The sequence below is a fragment of the Acipenser ruthenus genome, chromosome 27 (assembly GCF_902713425.1).
Source record: "Acipenser ruthenus chromosome 27, fAciRut3.2 maternal haplotype, whole genome shotgun sequence".
NCBI classification, from domain to species: domain Eukaryota; kingdom Metazoa; phylum Chordata; class Actinopteri; order Acipenseriformes; family Acipenseridae; genus Acipenser; species Acipenser ruthenus.
The window spans coordinates 26,942,774-26,958,607 of NC_081215.1; the positions used below are offsets into that span (position 1 = coordinate 26,942,774).

The following is a 15,834-nucleotide window of genomic DNA, read 5'->3' on the forward strand; positions in this document are numbered from 1 at the left end:
TGCTATTACATATCAGTAAGACCTGGGATGGGAATAACACTGCTATTACATATCAGTAAGACCTGGGATGGGATTGATGGGGGTGGGGACTGGTGGGTGGGGGATTGATTAGTTTAAACGTGCCGCAGTGTTTTTCTGTTGGTGTTCATTAAAGACATGAACAGCTGGCTCGATGATGCTGTGAAGTGTGGAAACGCTCCCCGGAGCGCTGTGGTGACGGCTGCTGTGTTTGTGTGTTCACAGGCGTGTGTTTGCAGCGCGTTCATCCCAGTGTACTGTGGCCTGATTCCTCCAACTCTGCAGGGCGTGGTGAGTCACGCACGCACACACACACACACCGGTCACTTAGAAGACGACACTGGCCTTAAAGTTAACAGGGTTATCTATGAGAAGTCTATCATGTGATTTTCAGTACTGCTATCTGCCTGCGCTGCACATACCAGTAACACTATAAAACAATAAGACATGACTGAGTGCATGCATGGCATTGATTGAGAAACAGCAACCCTCGAGGGGGCTGCTCCACCACCTGGATCAGTTAAAGGAACCTTTGGCCAACACCACTCCTAACATCATAAACCTCTAGTGCCTCTGCGTAGCCTTCTGTTTAGAAAACATGAAGACGTGATTATAAAAGAGAGAGAGAAAACAAACAGTGAGTCACTGTATTAATCTTCAAGCAGCCCCCCCGCCCCCCCCCCCTTGAGAGCTCAGTGGAGCTGTCGTGTTTCGTTAGCAGCCAGCCTCACCTCACATCTCTGCATGTCCTCGTCCCAAAAGTTGGATTTTAAAAATGTTCACGTGTTTAAAATAATACAAATATCACCTTCAATATTGGACAGAAATGCATCCGAATTCACACACACACCTTGGTTGTTCTGTTTGGAGACAGCCCTGATTTTGAAGCAGCTAAGTAGGTTTTGAGAAAAAAAAAAAAGTCTGTCTGCTTTTTGTTTCCAAAAAAGAGCAACAAATGTTTCATATGTGAAGGGGAATCGTGACCTGGCTTTGTCTCTTGTGTGGCAGAGTCACACTCTTGTTTTCTGACCTTTTCTGCCACCTTTTGTATCAGCGTGCGCGTGTGCTTCATTCCTAAAATGCTGCCAACTACAGGAATTCAAGACTTGCTGATTTGATTTTTCTGCTTTAGTGACCTTCCCCAGGGCTGCAGCCGAGTCACTGTGGAGGCCAGGCAGGGCCGAGAGGGAGATTCAAGGGTCTTCAGTTTTGTAACATTCCCCTGGAGGGCCCTGTTTTTTTTTGTTAGGACACAGGAAGCTACATGCTGGGTAAGAAGCTGTGGCCCGAAGTCTGATGCAGAGGAGCAGCCTGTCGTGAAAGAAGAGCAAACACATTTATAACCACGTCGCTCGAAGAGCACAGACGCACAAACCTTTCTCTCCAGAGGGACGCGCTTGAGTGGAAACGTTAGGACCACTAGACTGAAGTCTCTTTAGTTTGAGGCACGCTCGTTTTCATGGACATGGACCCTGTCTCCGATTCTGGGGTTTGCAGGGTAATGACAGCGCAGGAGAGCTGAGAATGGAGTGTTTAGACTAGTGCTTATTATTATTATTATTATTATTATTATTATTATTATTATTATTATTATTATTATTAAGGTGCAGGGTAATGAGAGCTGAGAATGGAGTGCTTTATAAGAAACAGTCCTTGTAGGTGACAGTGTTTTTTATTTTCGTCTTCCTCTCGTTTTCCTCTCTCACACGCACACAGGGACGCAGTGTTCTCCTACGTTATCAACAGCAGCTCTATGTTAAGCTACATAGCTCAGGGTGCCCTTGACCCCAAACTGAGTTATCAGGAACTACTGACAAGAAACCGGCGTCCTATCCTCGGCACGGGCTGAGGATATTTTCTCAGGCTCTGTCGTCAGGCAGCTTTAGCTTTGTAAACCCCTGCCCGGAGGAGGGTGGTGTTCACAGCACTGTCCCGCGCAGGAGGGTGGTGTTCACAGCACTGTCCCGCGCAGGAGGGTGGTGTTCACAGCACTGCCCCGCGCAGGAGGGTGGTGTTCACAGCACTGTCCCGCGCAGGAGGGTGGTGTTCACAGCACTGTCCCGCGCAGGAGGGTGGTGTTCACAGCACTGTCCCGCGCAGGAGGGTGGTGTTCACAGCACTGTCCCGCGCAGGAGGGTGGTGTTCACAGCACTGTCCCGCGCAGGAGGGTGGTGTTCACAGCACTGTCCCGCGCAGGAGGGTGGTGTTCACAGCACTGTCCCGCGCAGGAGGGTGGTGTTCACAGCACTGTCCCGCGCAGGAGGGTGGTGTTCACAGCACTGTCCCGCGCAGGAGGGTGGTGTTCACAGCACTGTCCCGCGCAGGAGGGTGGTGTTCACAGCACTCTGTCCAGCTTTAGATTGGGACAGCGTCCCGTATGGAAGCAGCAGCAGCAGTAAGAGCTCTGAGGACAAACATGAGAGCGATTCTCAGAAACAGGGGGGCTGTTTAAATGAATCGTGTTTAGGATGACAGCCGTGCACACACAGAGACAGGCAGACCCATATAGAGACGCAAGGAACATCCACGTATGCAGTTCAAATACACAGACACAAATATAGACACATGCTGTACAAATAGACACATACAGAGACTAAGAGTGTGTGTGTGTCTCTGTGTGTGTGTGTCTCTGTGTCTCTCTGGGTGTGCGTGTGTTTCTGTGTCTCTGTGTGTGTGTGTGTGTGTGTGTGTGTCTCTGTGTCTCTCTGTGTCTCTCTCTGTGTGTGTATCTCTGTGTCTCTCTCTGTGTGTGTCTCTGTGTCTGTGTCTCTCTGGGTGTGTGTGTGTCTCTGTGTCTGTGTCTCTCTGGGGGTGTGTGTGTCTCTGTGTCTCTCTGGGTGTGTGTGTGTCTCTCTGGGTGTGCGTGTGTGTGTGTGTGTCTCTGTCTCCCTGTGTGTGTGTGTGTGTGTGTGTGTGTCTCTGTCTCTGTGTCTCTCTGGGTGTGCGTGTGTGTGTGTGTGTGTCTCTGTCTCCCTGTGTGTGTGTGTGTGTCTCTGTCTCCCTGTGTGTGTGTGTGTGTGTGTGTCTGTCTCCCTGTGTGTGTGTGTGTGTGTCTCTGTCTCCCTGTGTGTGTGTGTGTGTGTCTCTGTCTCTGTGTCTCTCTGGGTGTGCGTGTGTGTGTGTGTGTGTGGCCACACATCTGCTGTCATCCATCACTAATTGTGAAATGCTAAAAAAAGCTTCCTACATGTGTGTGTGTGTGTGCGCACTAGAGGGGATTTTAAAAAAAGAAAAATCTGCAGTCATTCATCAAGCTGTAAAGCTGTGTGCTGGTAGCCCGACGCAGAGCTCATCCAGATAAGAGCTCCGTGCACAGGCTGCCGGGAGCAGAGAACTAGGGCAAAGGTCTCTGCTTCTCTCAGCTGCACCTCCCATTCACTCTGCCTCACATTCACGCTGTCTCTCCGCAGAGCTCGGGGGTGGGCGCTGGGAGCTCGGGGGTGGGCGCTGGGAGCTCAGGGGTGGGTGCTGGGAGCTCGGGGTGGGTGCTAGGAGCTCTGGTGCAGGTATATAAAGCTGTATAATATTCAGAAGTGACCCCCTCCCCCCTGTCCCCTGTCCTCAGAGGTACGTGGACGGTGGGATCACAGATAACCTGCCACAGTACGAGCTGAAGAACACCATCACAGTGTCCCCCTTCTCCGGGGAGAGTGACATCTGCCCTCGAGACCCGTCCACCAACATCCACGAGCTGAGAGTCACCAACACCAGCATCCAGTTCACCCTGACCAACCTGTACCGGCTCTCCAAGGCTCTGTTCCCTCCGGACCCCCAGGTACACTGCACTGCACAGACTGCTGTACTGCATTACACTACACTGGCAGTCTGACGCACTGCACAGACTGCTGTACTGCATTACACTACACAGGCAGGCTGATGCACTGCACAGACTGTGCTGCACTGCATTACACTACACTGGCAGTCTGACACACTGCACGGTCTGTACTGCACTGCATTACACTACACTGGCAGTCTGACGCACTGCACAGACTGCTGTACTGCATTACACTACACTGGCAGGCTGATGCACTGCACAGACTGTGCTGTACTGCATTACACTACACTGGCAGTCTGACACACTGCACGGTCTGTACTGCACTGCATTACACTACACTGGCAGTCTGACGCACTGCACGGTCTGTTTTGGAATAGCCTGCTTGATCTTCTTGTGTGTCGTTTTCTCTCCTCTTGCTGCAGGTGATGAAGGTCATGTGCAAACAGGGCTACAAGGACGGCCTGGACTTCATCAGGAGAAACGGTGAGACGTTTCTGTCTCTCTGTCTCTGTCCGTACAGGCAGTAAGAGCCAGCAGTCCTGTGTGTTTTTGACTGCCTGCTGCTGTTGACTGCCACTTTTAAAATCTCGCTGCGTTGAAAAGCGGTTTTTAGATGGCTCTCTACTGCTGCCTTGTGGCTGCTCGTGAGCACGGCAGATTATGGCTGGAGAAAACACTAGTGTCAATTTTACAAACAAGGAGAGCTGCATCTTTACCATAAGCCTCTATTGTCTTTAATGACGTTTGAACCTGCGTCACCTGATCAGAGAGTAGGGCTGCCAGCAGGCTCCAGAATCTCGGGACACTTCAAGGAAAGTCAGGTTTTGTAACTCGCCTCTCTAAACTGCAATGTATTCAGTAAAGTGAGTGTGAAATTGTGCGAACTGTCGCTAAATTAATTGAATTGTTTTAGTTAGTTGTTACCAAAAGCACACACCTGCCTGCGAGGATCGTTTCCATCAATCAGACCTATACAGCAGCTGATTGGCTTTCTGAGTCTCTGACTGGGCGGGACTGTAGAAGCAAATAGAAACTTTACCTGCTGCCACAAGGTTGAGAGAGAGCAGGTGCTATCAAAGCTGTCTGTAATAATGGAGTTGCACTATTCTGATAGATATTGTTCACTGTATAAAAATAAAATTCAAGCAATACGAGAATCGCCACCACAATTAAACAATTAAATGCATTTACTAAACTGCTGAAGCAAGTCCCTCTCACTTTACATGTCAAATACACTGCAGTTTAGAGAGGTGGGTTAAAAAAACCTGACCTGCCTTAAAGTGTCCCGAGATTCTGAACCCTATCCGAGAGCTATGAGGAAAAAAACACCGTGATGAGTGACCTGAATCTCCCAGCGAAATAAAACCCACGTTGATTTAAATGCACTGTGTGTGTGACACCTATCAAACAGGCTACGAAATAGTGTAAAAATCATTCTAATAAAACACAGCACTTCCCAAATGGTTTAACTTGTATTGGCACGTTACACTAACGTAAATGTGGTTTACTAAAGCATATTGTTCAATGTCTTGCACATCTGACAGTTGTAAAGTTACAAAAAGTATATATTTCTGAGCACCGATTCTTCTTCTTCTTATCTGCTGTTGCATGCGGAGGTATGTTTGCAGTCAGCAGCTGCCTCGTGCCTCCAGGAGGGAGTTGAGAGCTGCGACAGAGTTCATCAAACATGTTCCTGTTATTAAACACTTGCGTTCCGTACCGGATTCATGTCTTTTATTTAAAGAAGAACGGCACACACTGGAGGGATTTATTAAAATGGATGTGCGTCTGGGCGGATCTAGGATTCGGATTCGGTTCACCCCTAATTTGTGACCCCTGGCTGTCTGTGTCTGGTTTAAATGCAGGGCTACTGCAGTTCAGGCTTCCTGTGCAGGTCCCCTCGCTGCTGAGTGAGGAGGAGGAGGAGGAGGAGGAGGAGGAGGAGGAGGAGGGAGGGATGAAGGGAGAGAGGTCCATGGTTGCTACCAGCTCCAGCATGGAGGATCACATCTTTGAGCACCTGCCTCCCAGACTGCACCAAGGTATGAGAGAGTTCTTAATGTTGCTTTTGATGTTTTGGCTGCATTAACTATAGCATTGCTGAATCTCTGCTCTCTCTCTGCTGCCCCCTACAGCTCTGGTGGAGGCCTGCAGGGAGAGGAGGAGTCTGTTCAGCTCCATGTCCAACCTGCTGCCGGTCAGACTGGCCTCTGCAATGATGCTGCCCTACACCCTGCCGCTGGAGTCTGCTGTGTCCTTCACTGTGAGGTACAGAGCCAGCGAGGCCTGTCTGTGTCTGTCACTCTCCCCTCTCTCTCCCTACACCCTGTCGCTGGAGTCTGCTGTGTCCTTCACTGTGAGGTACAGAGCCAGCGAGGCCTGTCTGTGTGTCTGTGTCTGTCGCTCTCCTCTCTCTCTCTCTCTCTCTCTCTCTCTCGCTCGCTCTCCCCTCTCTTGTTCTCTCTCTCGCTCTCTCTCGCTATCATTAATGATCATGTGATATCAAAGAGCAATAGGAAAGTCATGTTTTTAAAGAGTGTTTTAGATTCTTCTACTTCACCTGGTGGGCTGTCCCATGCGTTTCTGATTCCCAGGTTGCTGGAGTGGCTCCCGGACGTCCCCGAGGATATTGAGTGGATGAAACAGCAGAGTCTCAACGTGCTTCACTACCTGCTGAGGGGCGCCAAGAAGAGTCTGAGTCACCACCTGTCGGCCAGGTCAGCGAGGCCGCGGCTTCACTGGAACACTTTCATTAGAAATGAAAAAAGATCACCTGTGCAGTGTTTGATGTAGGACATCTCTCGCTCTCAAATGGAGATTAGATAAAGGGGCATTCAGAACAGAAAATAGGAGGCACTTTTTTACACAGAGAATTGTGAGGGTCTGGAACCAACTCCCCAGTAATGTGGTTGAAGCTGACACCCTGGGATCCTTCAAGAAGCTGCTTGATGAGATTCTGGGATCAATAAGCTACTAACAACCAAACGAGCAAGATGGGCTGAATGGCCTCCTCTCGTTTGTAAACTTTCTTATGTTCTCTCTCTATGCTGTGTGTGTGTGTGTGTGTGTGTGTGTGTGTGTGTGTATATGTGTATATGTATGTATGTATGTGTGTATGTGTGTATGTATCTATGTATATATGTGTGTGTATGTACGTATGTATGTGTGCATGCATGCATGCATGTGTATGTATAGATAGATGGATGTCAGTGCTGGTGCTCTTGCCCCATGCTTCACCCCGTCTCCTCTCCCTCTCCCCCCTGCAGGCTGTCCTATCACCTGGAGCTGCACCGCTCTCAGTCCCTGCCCCTGCCTGCGGGCTCCGGGGGCTCCAGCGAGCTGCTGCAGGGCTGGGTGCGGAACAACACCTCTGTGATGGGCCTGATCCTGAAGGTGGAGGAGTACCAGCGCCAGCTCCTCCCGGGACTGTTGTGCATCAACCTGGACATGCAGGCCTCGCTGAGCCACGAGAGGCTGGAGATGAGACCCCTCAGGCCCTCCCTGCCCCAGGACACAGCCGTGGCTGCCCTTCCGACAGGCACTGCTTAGGACAGACACTGTGCCTGCTAGGACCCCTGCTTCTCTACCCTGGACAGCCTGAATACCCCTCTTGTCTTCCAAACAGGCACTCTCCTGGATAGCTAGGCCTTCTGGGGCCCTTCTCTTTAAATCAGGCACTGCCCTGGACATCTATGCTTTGTAGGACCCCTCCTCTTCCAGCGTCTCTGTCTCTTGCTCGCTGCCCTGCACCCACGTCTCTGTCTCTCGCTCGCTGCCCTGCACCCACGTCTCTGTCTCTCGCTCGCTGCCCTGCACCCACGTCTCTGTCTCTCGCTCGCTGCTCTGCACCCACGCCTCTGTCTCTTGCTCGCTGCCCTGCACCCACGTCTCTGTCTCTCGCTCGCTGCTCTGCACCCACGCCTCTGTCTCTCGCTCGCTGCCCTGCACCCACGTCTCTGTCTCTCGCTCGCTGCCCTGCACCCACGTCTCTGTCTCTCGCTCGCTGCCCTGCACCCACGTCTCTGTCTCTCGCTCGCTGCCCTGCACCCACGTCTCTGTCTCTCGCTCGTTGCCCTGCACCCACGTCTCTGTCTCTCGCTCGCTGCTCTGCACCCATGTCTCTGTCTCTCACTCGCTGCCCTGCACCCACGTCTCTGTCTCTCGCTCGCTGCCCTGCACCCACGTCTCTGTCTCTCGCTCGCTGCTCTGCACCCTACTTTATTTTTTTCAAGTTGGGGAGAGACTGCAAAACAAAAAGCAGTGTTAGAATATCTATTTATTGATGTAAATATATAAGTTGTATAACACATTTAGATTGAGCTTGTGTATATTCAGGGTGTAATGAGAGATAGAGGGAGAGGGGGTTCATACTGCGAGAGAGCGAGGGAGAGAGGGGGTTCATACTGCGAGATAGAGAGGGGGTTCATACTGCGAGAGAGAGGGAGAGGGGGTTCATACTGAGGGGTTCATACTGCGAGAGAGCAAGGGAGAGAGGGGGTTCATACTGCAAGAGAGAGAGGGGGTTCATACTGCGAGAGAGAGGGAGAGGGGGAGAGAGGGTTCATACTGCGAGAGAGCGAGGGAGAGAGGGGGTTCATACTGCAAGAGAGAGAGGGGGTTCATACTGCGAGAGAGAGCGAGGGAGAGAGGGGGTTCATACTGCGAGAGAGAGGGGGTTGATTTTAGTCCTTTCAAAAGCAATCTCTTGATTTTAGTTTGTTGTGTTTGATTTGTTGAATGAAGGAAGTTTAATTTGATATTAAGGAAGTTTAATTTGATACAGCCATCTGGTGTGCTTTGTTTTTGTTTTGTTTTTAGGTGAAATTATCAGATGGCATTGGTGATATACAGATAATTATTTAACTGTAATATAGATATATAGACAGTGCCGTGTGAGATACAAGCTGATTCTCAGCCAGTAAGCCCACTCCTGGGTAACCATTCTGTGTCTTGTGTTGTGGGGTGCAGTGAGTACAGCACCCTGGACTCTGTGTGTGTGTGTGCGTGTGCGTGTGCGTGTGCGTGTGTGTGTGTGTGTGTGTGTGTGTACTGTGCTACAAGTCTTTTACACACACGCACACGCACACGCACACACACACCAGGTCATACACTTCTCTGCAGTTTGAAGGTTGCACAAGATTCTGTTAAATGTGAAACGGACAGGTGGTGTTTTGGTTTTTTTTTAATCTGTACACACACACGTATATATTTATATATTATATTTCTTTGTGTTTGAACTATCTCTGTTACCCAGCTTGAGCACTTATGTTAAAATAAATAAATAAAAAGAGAAATTTAAAAAAAAAAGTATTATTGATATTATTAATCGTGTGTTCAGCCTGGTTTCTGTGTGGTTTTGTCATTGTGGTTGTGTTTATTTACCCTCCACTGGTGTGTGTGTGTGTATATATATATATATATATATATATATATATATATATATATATATATATATATGTATAAATATGTATATATGTATCCCACGACCCCCTTCTGCGGCTCCCTCTTTCTCGCTCAGAATAACACGATCCCTGAGATCTCCACAAAAGCCAGCCAGCTGGTTATTCAATGAAGACACAATGTTCGTAAAGAAGTTTTTAAAATAGCAAAATACTGAACTATAAAACTCGTAAAGGCAGGAATAATAATCATAATCATCATAATAATCAAACAATCCGACGTTAAAATACTCCTGCATGCTAGCTGTGCTCGGTTGTCCACGCTCTACCGGGGGCGACGGATAAGCAAACAAGGATCTCTGTCCATTTCCGGAGTGGGGTACCCGTCTGTCGTGGAATGAGTAGGAGGCGGTTCCGAGTAGGGAGGGAGGGAAGGAAGGAGGGAGAGAGAGAGAGGGACAGAGAGAGGGAGAGGTAGAGGGACCCGCAGCAACCCACACCTGTGTCCACTCAGCAGAGCCACGGGCGAGCAGCTTCGCTATAAAGGTAAGAGCGCGATATCGACTCCCGTGCCGGTAGCGCAGTGGAATGAATTTCTTTGGTCAGAAGAATGGTCAGTCGATGGGTGTTTCAACACCATGGTTTGCTTCCCGGACACGATTGCGTTCAGAGTAACAGAGAGCAGTCGTTGACTCGGGTGTGGACCGGGTGCGCTTGTGAGCACTCAGGTAGCTACCCAGCAGTGTGCCAGACGTGTTGCACCTGCTGCTGGAATGTAAACGAGACTCGAGCTTCACCAGCAGCGTAAAGGGAGCGCTTTATTAGTTTGGAGATCCTTACCGGGGCTCGCCTGTCCGGCACAGTTACTTAAACGCGCTGCTGGGCAGTTTGGGTGAAGTAGAGTCGCTTCGGCAGAGCGCGCATCTTGTGCAAATTCAACTTCTTATACTGGTACAAAAAGCTTGACTTTTATTAACGCGCATGTGAAGTTAGGGGGTAGTTAACGTTGCAGGAGTTTTGCGCTGTGCAGGAGTCGCGTTGTGTTGGTTTTCCACGAGTCAATAAGGAAAGCCTGTCGGGCGGGTTTGTGTTTGATAAACGAACAAACTTACTTACTTGGCAATGCAATTATTTGCTTTGCGTTTGTTTTTTGTTTTAGTTTTATACATTGCCGCCCAACTTGGTAACGAATAATATATAAATATACATATAACGTATTTTAGTACACAAAGTCGCTTCCGCAATGCTATCGATTGCAAAATATAATCCCGGTGTCATAGCCGGATTTATTTAAGGTTTTTGGTTGGGGTACAAGGTCCGTTTCTCTGCTTGCGTGTTATTAATATATGCAGCTGTTCCAGCGCCCGTTTAATAACTTCACATGGTGTGGCCGGTGTAGCGGACAGGCGCTGCGGCTGGACGTCCAAACGGCCTGCTTTTGATAAACGTTCCCTTTGATCGTTTACCACGGTGTTATCACACGTTACCGTGGGACACTCTCATGAGGACCCCGCCAGGGTAATCATGTGATCGACAGGACACGTATGGAGTAAGTACGGTGAGTGAGGGGAGATGGGAGGTAAATATCCCGTCTGTTCTGTTCTGCTTGTTCTTGACGGTCCGGTCTGTTTACTTTCCCGAGGTACCAGGTTAATAAATGACATCACTGCCAGGCTGTGTCCTCCCCGTCAGGTGTTGTTTATACTCAGAGCCAGTCCTGCTGTAGTGCTGCTATTGTCAATATGAAGTGAACTGCACCCGGGGCGCCACACCTTCACGAGGGAAAGCAGCTGTGTGCTTCAGAATACACTGCGATACAAATGTGTTTTATATAGCGCCTTTCCTTCACCCCCGGGCATGCCCGAGCGCTGCGCCAAGTTCAGAACAAAATGTGTGCAATGCACTCCACATACAACCAGTTAGATAAAAAAAAATGTATATGTTTCAATTTCAACTTTCAATCAATGTTTCACCCTGCCCAAGGACGAAACTTGGTACGGTCATTCCTCAGCTGGGGTGTTTGGCCTAGCGAGTGGCGGCTGTATCTTGGGAGCTGGTACGATGCTGTCGTGGGGAGTCATGTGACCTGGGTCTTGAGATCCCAGCTGTGACGTGCAGTTTACCAGCACACCTGGATCAGAGCTGCATCGCTGGATCAAACAAACAGGATGCTGTTAATGAGCAGGACAGGAAAGCTGCAGCCTGGACCCTGGTGATGTGACTCACTGCACATCATTAACTGTAGCAGGTCTGGCTGGGGCTCGCATTCACAGAGCAGGGGGTACACGTTCACAGAGCAGGGGGTACACATTCACAGAGCAGGGGGTACGCATTCACAGAGCAGGGGGTACACATTCACAGAGCAGGGGGTACGCATTCACAGAGCAGGGGGTACACGTTCACAGAGCAGGGGGTACACATTCACAGAGCAGGGGGTACACATTCACAGAGCAGGGGGTACGCATTCACAGAGCAGGGGGTACACATTCACAGAGCAGGGGGTACGCATTCACAGAGCAGGGGGTACACGTTCACAGAGCAGGGGGTACACATTCACAGAGCAGGGGGTACACATTCACAGAGCAGGGGGTACACATTCACAGAGCAGGGGGTACGCATTCACAGAGCAGGGGGTACGCATTCACAGAGCAGGGGGTACACATTCACAGAGCAGGGGGTACGCATTCACAGAGCAGGGGGTACACATTTGGATAATCTCTCATGCACTTTGTAACACTGCTGCCAGGAAATAGAAACACTTTCAGGCTAACAAGACAAGACACCAGATCTCTTCTAGAAGTGTCCCACAGTAACAGCACAGCGAGAGCATGGTAAAGCACAGAGAGGTCTGGTAAAGCACAGAGAGGTCTGGTAAAGCATAGGGAAGCATTGGAAAGCACAGAGAGGTATGCTAAAGCATAGGGAAGCATTGTAAAGCACAGAGAGGTCTGGTAAAGCATAGGGAAGCATTGTAAAGCACAGAGAGGTCTGGTGAAGCATAGGGAAGCATTGTAAAGCACAGAGAGGTCTGGTAAAGCATAGGGAAGCATTGCAATGAACAGAGAGCTGTGGTAAAGCATATTGATGGACAAGGCAGACCAGGGTAACATGATGAGCGCTTAGTATAACCATGGGAAAAGCATGGGGGCAAAACTGCCCTAAGGGAGGGCAGGATATTTTTTTGTGGCCTTTGATAAATTGGTTGACCGAGGAAGGAAGATGCCACAGGTACGGGAAATGGCAGTTTGAGATTCATTTAACTCCTAGTACATTTTTCTTTCCATTTGTCGTGTTTGGGAATCCTGTGAAATCCGGGATTAGCAGAGGGATCAGGCACTCCCTGTTCTGAGCTGAGCATGGGGCTCTGCTGATTCTGAAGCCTGTGGTCACGATACAAACAAATACATGCAAGCAGTCCTTACTGCACCCTGCCTGTACAGAGCACGGCTCTCAATGCTGCACCCTGTCTGTACAGAGCACGGCTCTCAATGCTGCACCCTGTCTGTACAGAGCACGGCTCTCAATGCTGCACCCTGTCTGTACAGAGCACGGCTCTCAATGCTGCACCCTGTCTGTACAGAGCACGGCTCTCAATGCTGCACCCTGCCTGTACAGAGCACAGCTCTCAATGCTGCACCCTGTCTGTACAGAGCACAGCTCTCAATGCTGCACCCTGCCTGTACAGAGCACAGCTCTCAATGCTGCACCCTGTCTGTACAGAGCACGGCTCTCAATGCTGCACCCTGTCTGTACAGAGCACAGCTCTCAATGCTGCACCCTGTCTGTACAGAGCACGGCTCTCAATGCTGCACCCTGTCTGTACAGAGCACGGCTCTCAATGCTGCACCCTGTCTGTACAGAGCACGGCTCTCAATGCTGCACCCTGTCTGTACAGAGCACAGCTCTCAATGCTGCACCCTGCCTGTACAGAGCACAGCTCTCAATACTGCACCCTGTCTGTACAGAGCACAGCTCTCAATGCTGCACCCTGTCTGTACAGAGCACGGCTCTCAATGCTGCACCCTGCCTGTACAGAGCACAGCTCTCAATGCTGCACCCTGTCTGTACAGAGCACAGCTCTCAATGCTGCACCCTGCCTGTACAGAGCACAGCTCTCAATGCTGCACCCTGTCTGTACAGAGCACGGCTCTCAATGCTGCACCCTGTCTGTACAGAGCACGGCTCTCAATGCTGCACCCTGTCTGTACAGAGCACGGCTCTCAATGCTGCACCCTGTCTGTACAGAGCACGGCTCTCAATGCTGCACCCTGTCTGTACAGAGCACGGCTCTCAATGCTGCACCCTGTCTGTACAGAGCACGGCTCTCAATGCTGCACCCTGTCTGTACAGAGCACAGCTCTCAATGCTGCACCCTGTCTGTACAGAGCACAGCTCTCAATGCTGCACCCTGTCTGTACAGAGCACGGCTCTCAATGCTGCACCCTGTCTGTACAGAGCACAGCTCTCAATGCTGCACCCTGCCTGTACAGAGCACGGCTCTCAATGCTGCACCCTGTCTGTACAGAGCACGGCTCTCAATGCTGCACCCTGCCTGTACAGAGCACAGCTCTCAATGCTGCACCCTGCCTGTACAGAGCACGGCTCTCAATGCTGCACCCTGTCTGTACAGAGCACACCTCTCAATGCTGCACCCTGTCTGTACAGAGCACAGCTCTCAATGCTGCACCCTGTCTGTACAGAGCACGGCTCTCAATGCTGCACCCTGCCTGTACAGAGCACAGCTCTCAATGCTGCACCCTGCCTGTACAGAGCACAGCTCTCAATGCTGCACCCTGCCTGTACAGAGCACGGCTCTCAATGCTGCACCCTGTCTGTACAGAGCACACCTCTCAATGCTGCACCCTGTCTGTACAGAGCACAGCTCTCAATGCTGCACCCTGTCTGTACAGAGCACGGCTCTCAATGCTGCACCCTGCCTGTACAGAGCTCGGCTCTCAATGCTGCACCCTGTCTGTACAGAGCACGGCTCTCAATGCTGCACCCTGCCTGTACAGAGCACGGCTCTCAATGCTGCACCCTGTCTGTACAGAGCACAGCTCTCAATGCTGCACCCTGTCTGTACAGAGCACAGCTCTCAATGCTGCACCCTGTCTGTACAGAGCACAGCTCTCAATGCTGCACCCTGTCTGTACAGAGCACGGCTCTCAATGCTGCAACCTGTCTGTACAGAGCACGGCTCTCAATGCTGCACCCTGTCTGTACAGAGCACGGCTCTCAATGCTGCACCCTGTCTGTACAGAGCACAGCTCTCAATGCTGCACCCTGTCTGTACAGAGCACAGCTGTCAATGCTGCAACCTGTCTGTACAGAGCTCGGCTCTCAATGCTGCACCCTGTCTGTACAGAGCTCGGCTCTCAATGCTGCACCCTGTCTGTACAGAGCACGGCTCTCAATGCTGCACCCTGTCTGTACAGAGCACGGCTCTCAATGCTGCACCCTGTCTGTACAGAGCACGGCCCTCAATGCTGCACCCTGTCTGTACAGAGCACGGCTCTCAATGCTGCACCCTGTCTGTACAGAGCACGGCTCTCAATGCTGCACCCTGCCTGTACAGAGCACGGCTCTCAATGCTGCACCCTGGTTAGCCCTGTTTATTGATCTGCTTTACCATGCCTCGCTGTTCTTTCCACGGCTTCCCTTGCTTTCTGTTTTAAAGCACTCACTGCAGTGCAGCACACCGGCTTTCTGTACCAGTAAGAGCGATGTGTATGGTTCTGTATTAATAATACAGCTAGAAGGAGACTGCGGGATACAGATGTGACACTGTGGTCATTGAAATAGAAGCTGTTGAGAGTCTGCACCTGTTCTGTCACCAGCTCATCCCTTTCTCTCTCTCTCTCTCTCTGTCCCTCTCCCTCTCTCTCTCCCTCCCTTTCTCTCTCTACCTGTCTCTCTCTCTCTCTCTCTCTCTCTCTCTCTCTCTCTCTCTCTCTCTCTCTCTCTCTCTCTTTGTGGTCACTCATCTCTGAATTGTGAACGCTTTGTCCTGGCTGCATGCAAATCTTTTTAAATGTCTGATTTGCATCACTTTTATAACTGTGTCTGTGTGTGTGTGTGTGTTTTTGTAGCTCTGTTTGACTTTGTCGGTTTAGTCAGTGCAGTCTTTTTGTTGCTGAAGTCCCTGTGCAGGGGGTTGCACCCTTATATTCGTTCACTGCAGTCATTTAGCAGTTTTCCCCGTGTTTTTCCTATGGGTATACTACCATTGTGTACCATTGTATGCTTTACCAGACCTCTCTGTGCTTTACAATGCTTCCCTATGCTTTACCATGCCTCGCTGTGCTTTACAATGCTTCCCTATGCTTTACCAGACCTCTCTGTGCTTTACAATGCTTCCCTGTGCTTTACCACACCTCTCTGTGCTTTACAATGCTTCCCTGTGCTTTACCATGCCTCTCTGTGCTTTACAATGCTTCCCTATGCTTTACCAGACCTCTCTGTGCTTTACAATGCTTCCCTATGCTTTACCAGACCTCTCTGTGCTTTACAATGCTTCCCTATGCTTTACCAGACCTCTCTGTGCTTTACAATGCTTCCCAATGCTTTACCAGACCCCTCTGTGCTTTACAATGCTTCCCTATGCTTTACCAGACCTCTCTGTGCTTTACAATGCTTCCCTAT

General features: G+C 50.3%; 1 protein-coding gene across 2 annotated transcripts in view; it reads left to right on the forward strand.

Annotated features, from left to right (window-relative positions):
- pnpla2 (patatin-like phospholipase domain containing 2) overlaps window positions 1-9,099 on the forward strand; it is a 13,064-nt gene extending 3,965 nt beyond the window's left edge. Inside the window, exons 3-9 of one of the 2 annotated variants that reach the window (XM_059001792.1) lie at window positions 244-309; window positions 3,584-3,793; window positions 4,216-4,276; window positions 5,659-5,835; window positions 5,929-6,061; window positions 6,388-6,510; window positions 7,060-9,099. In XM_059001792.1, coding sequence (XP_058857775.1) covers window positions 244-309; window positions 3,584-3,793; window positions 4,216-4,276; window positions 5,659-5,835; window positions 5,929-6,061; window positions 6,388-6,510; window positions 7,060-7,342 — 1,053 coding nt within the window. In that variant the 3' untranslated portion in view covers window positions 7,343-9,099. The remainder of the gene's footprint in view (window positions 1-243; window positions 310-3,583; window positions 3,794-4,215; window positions 4,277-5,658; window positions 5,836-5,928; window positions 6,062-6,387; window positions 6,511-7,059) is intronic. The other variant, XM_059001793.1, reaches the window with a different exon arrangement.
- The last annotated feature ends 6,735 nt before the right edge of the window (window positions 9,100-15,834 follow it).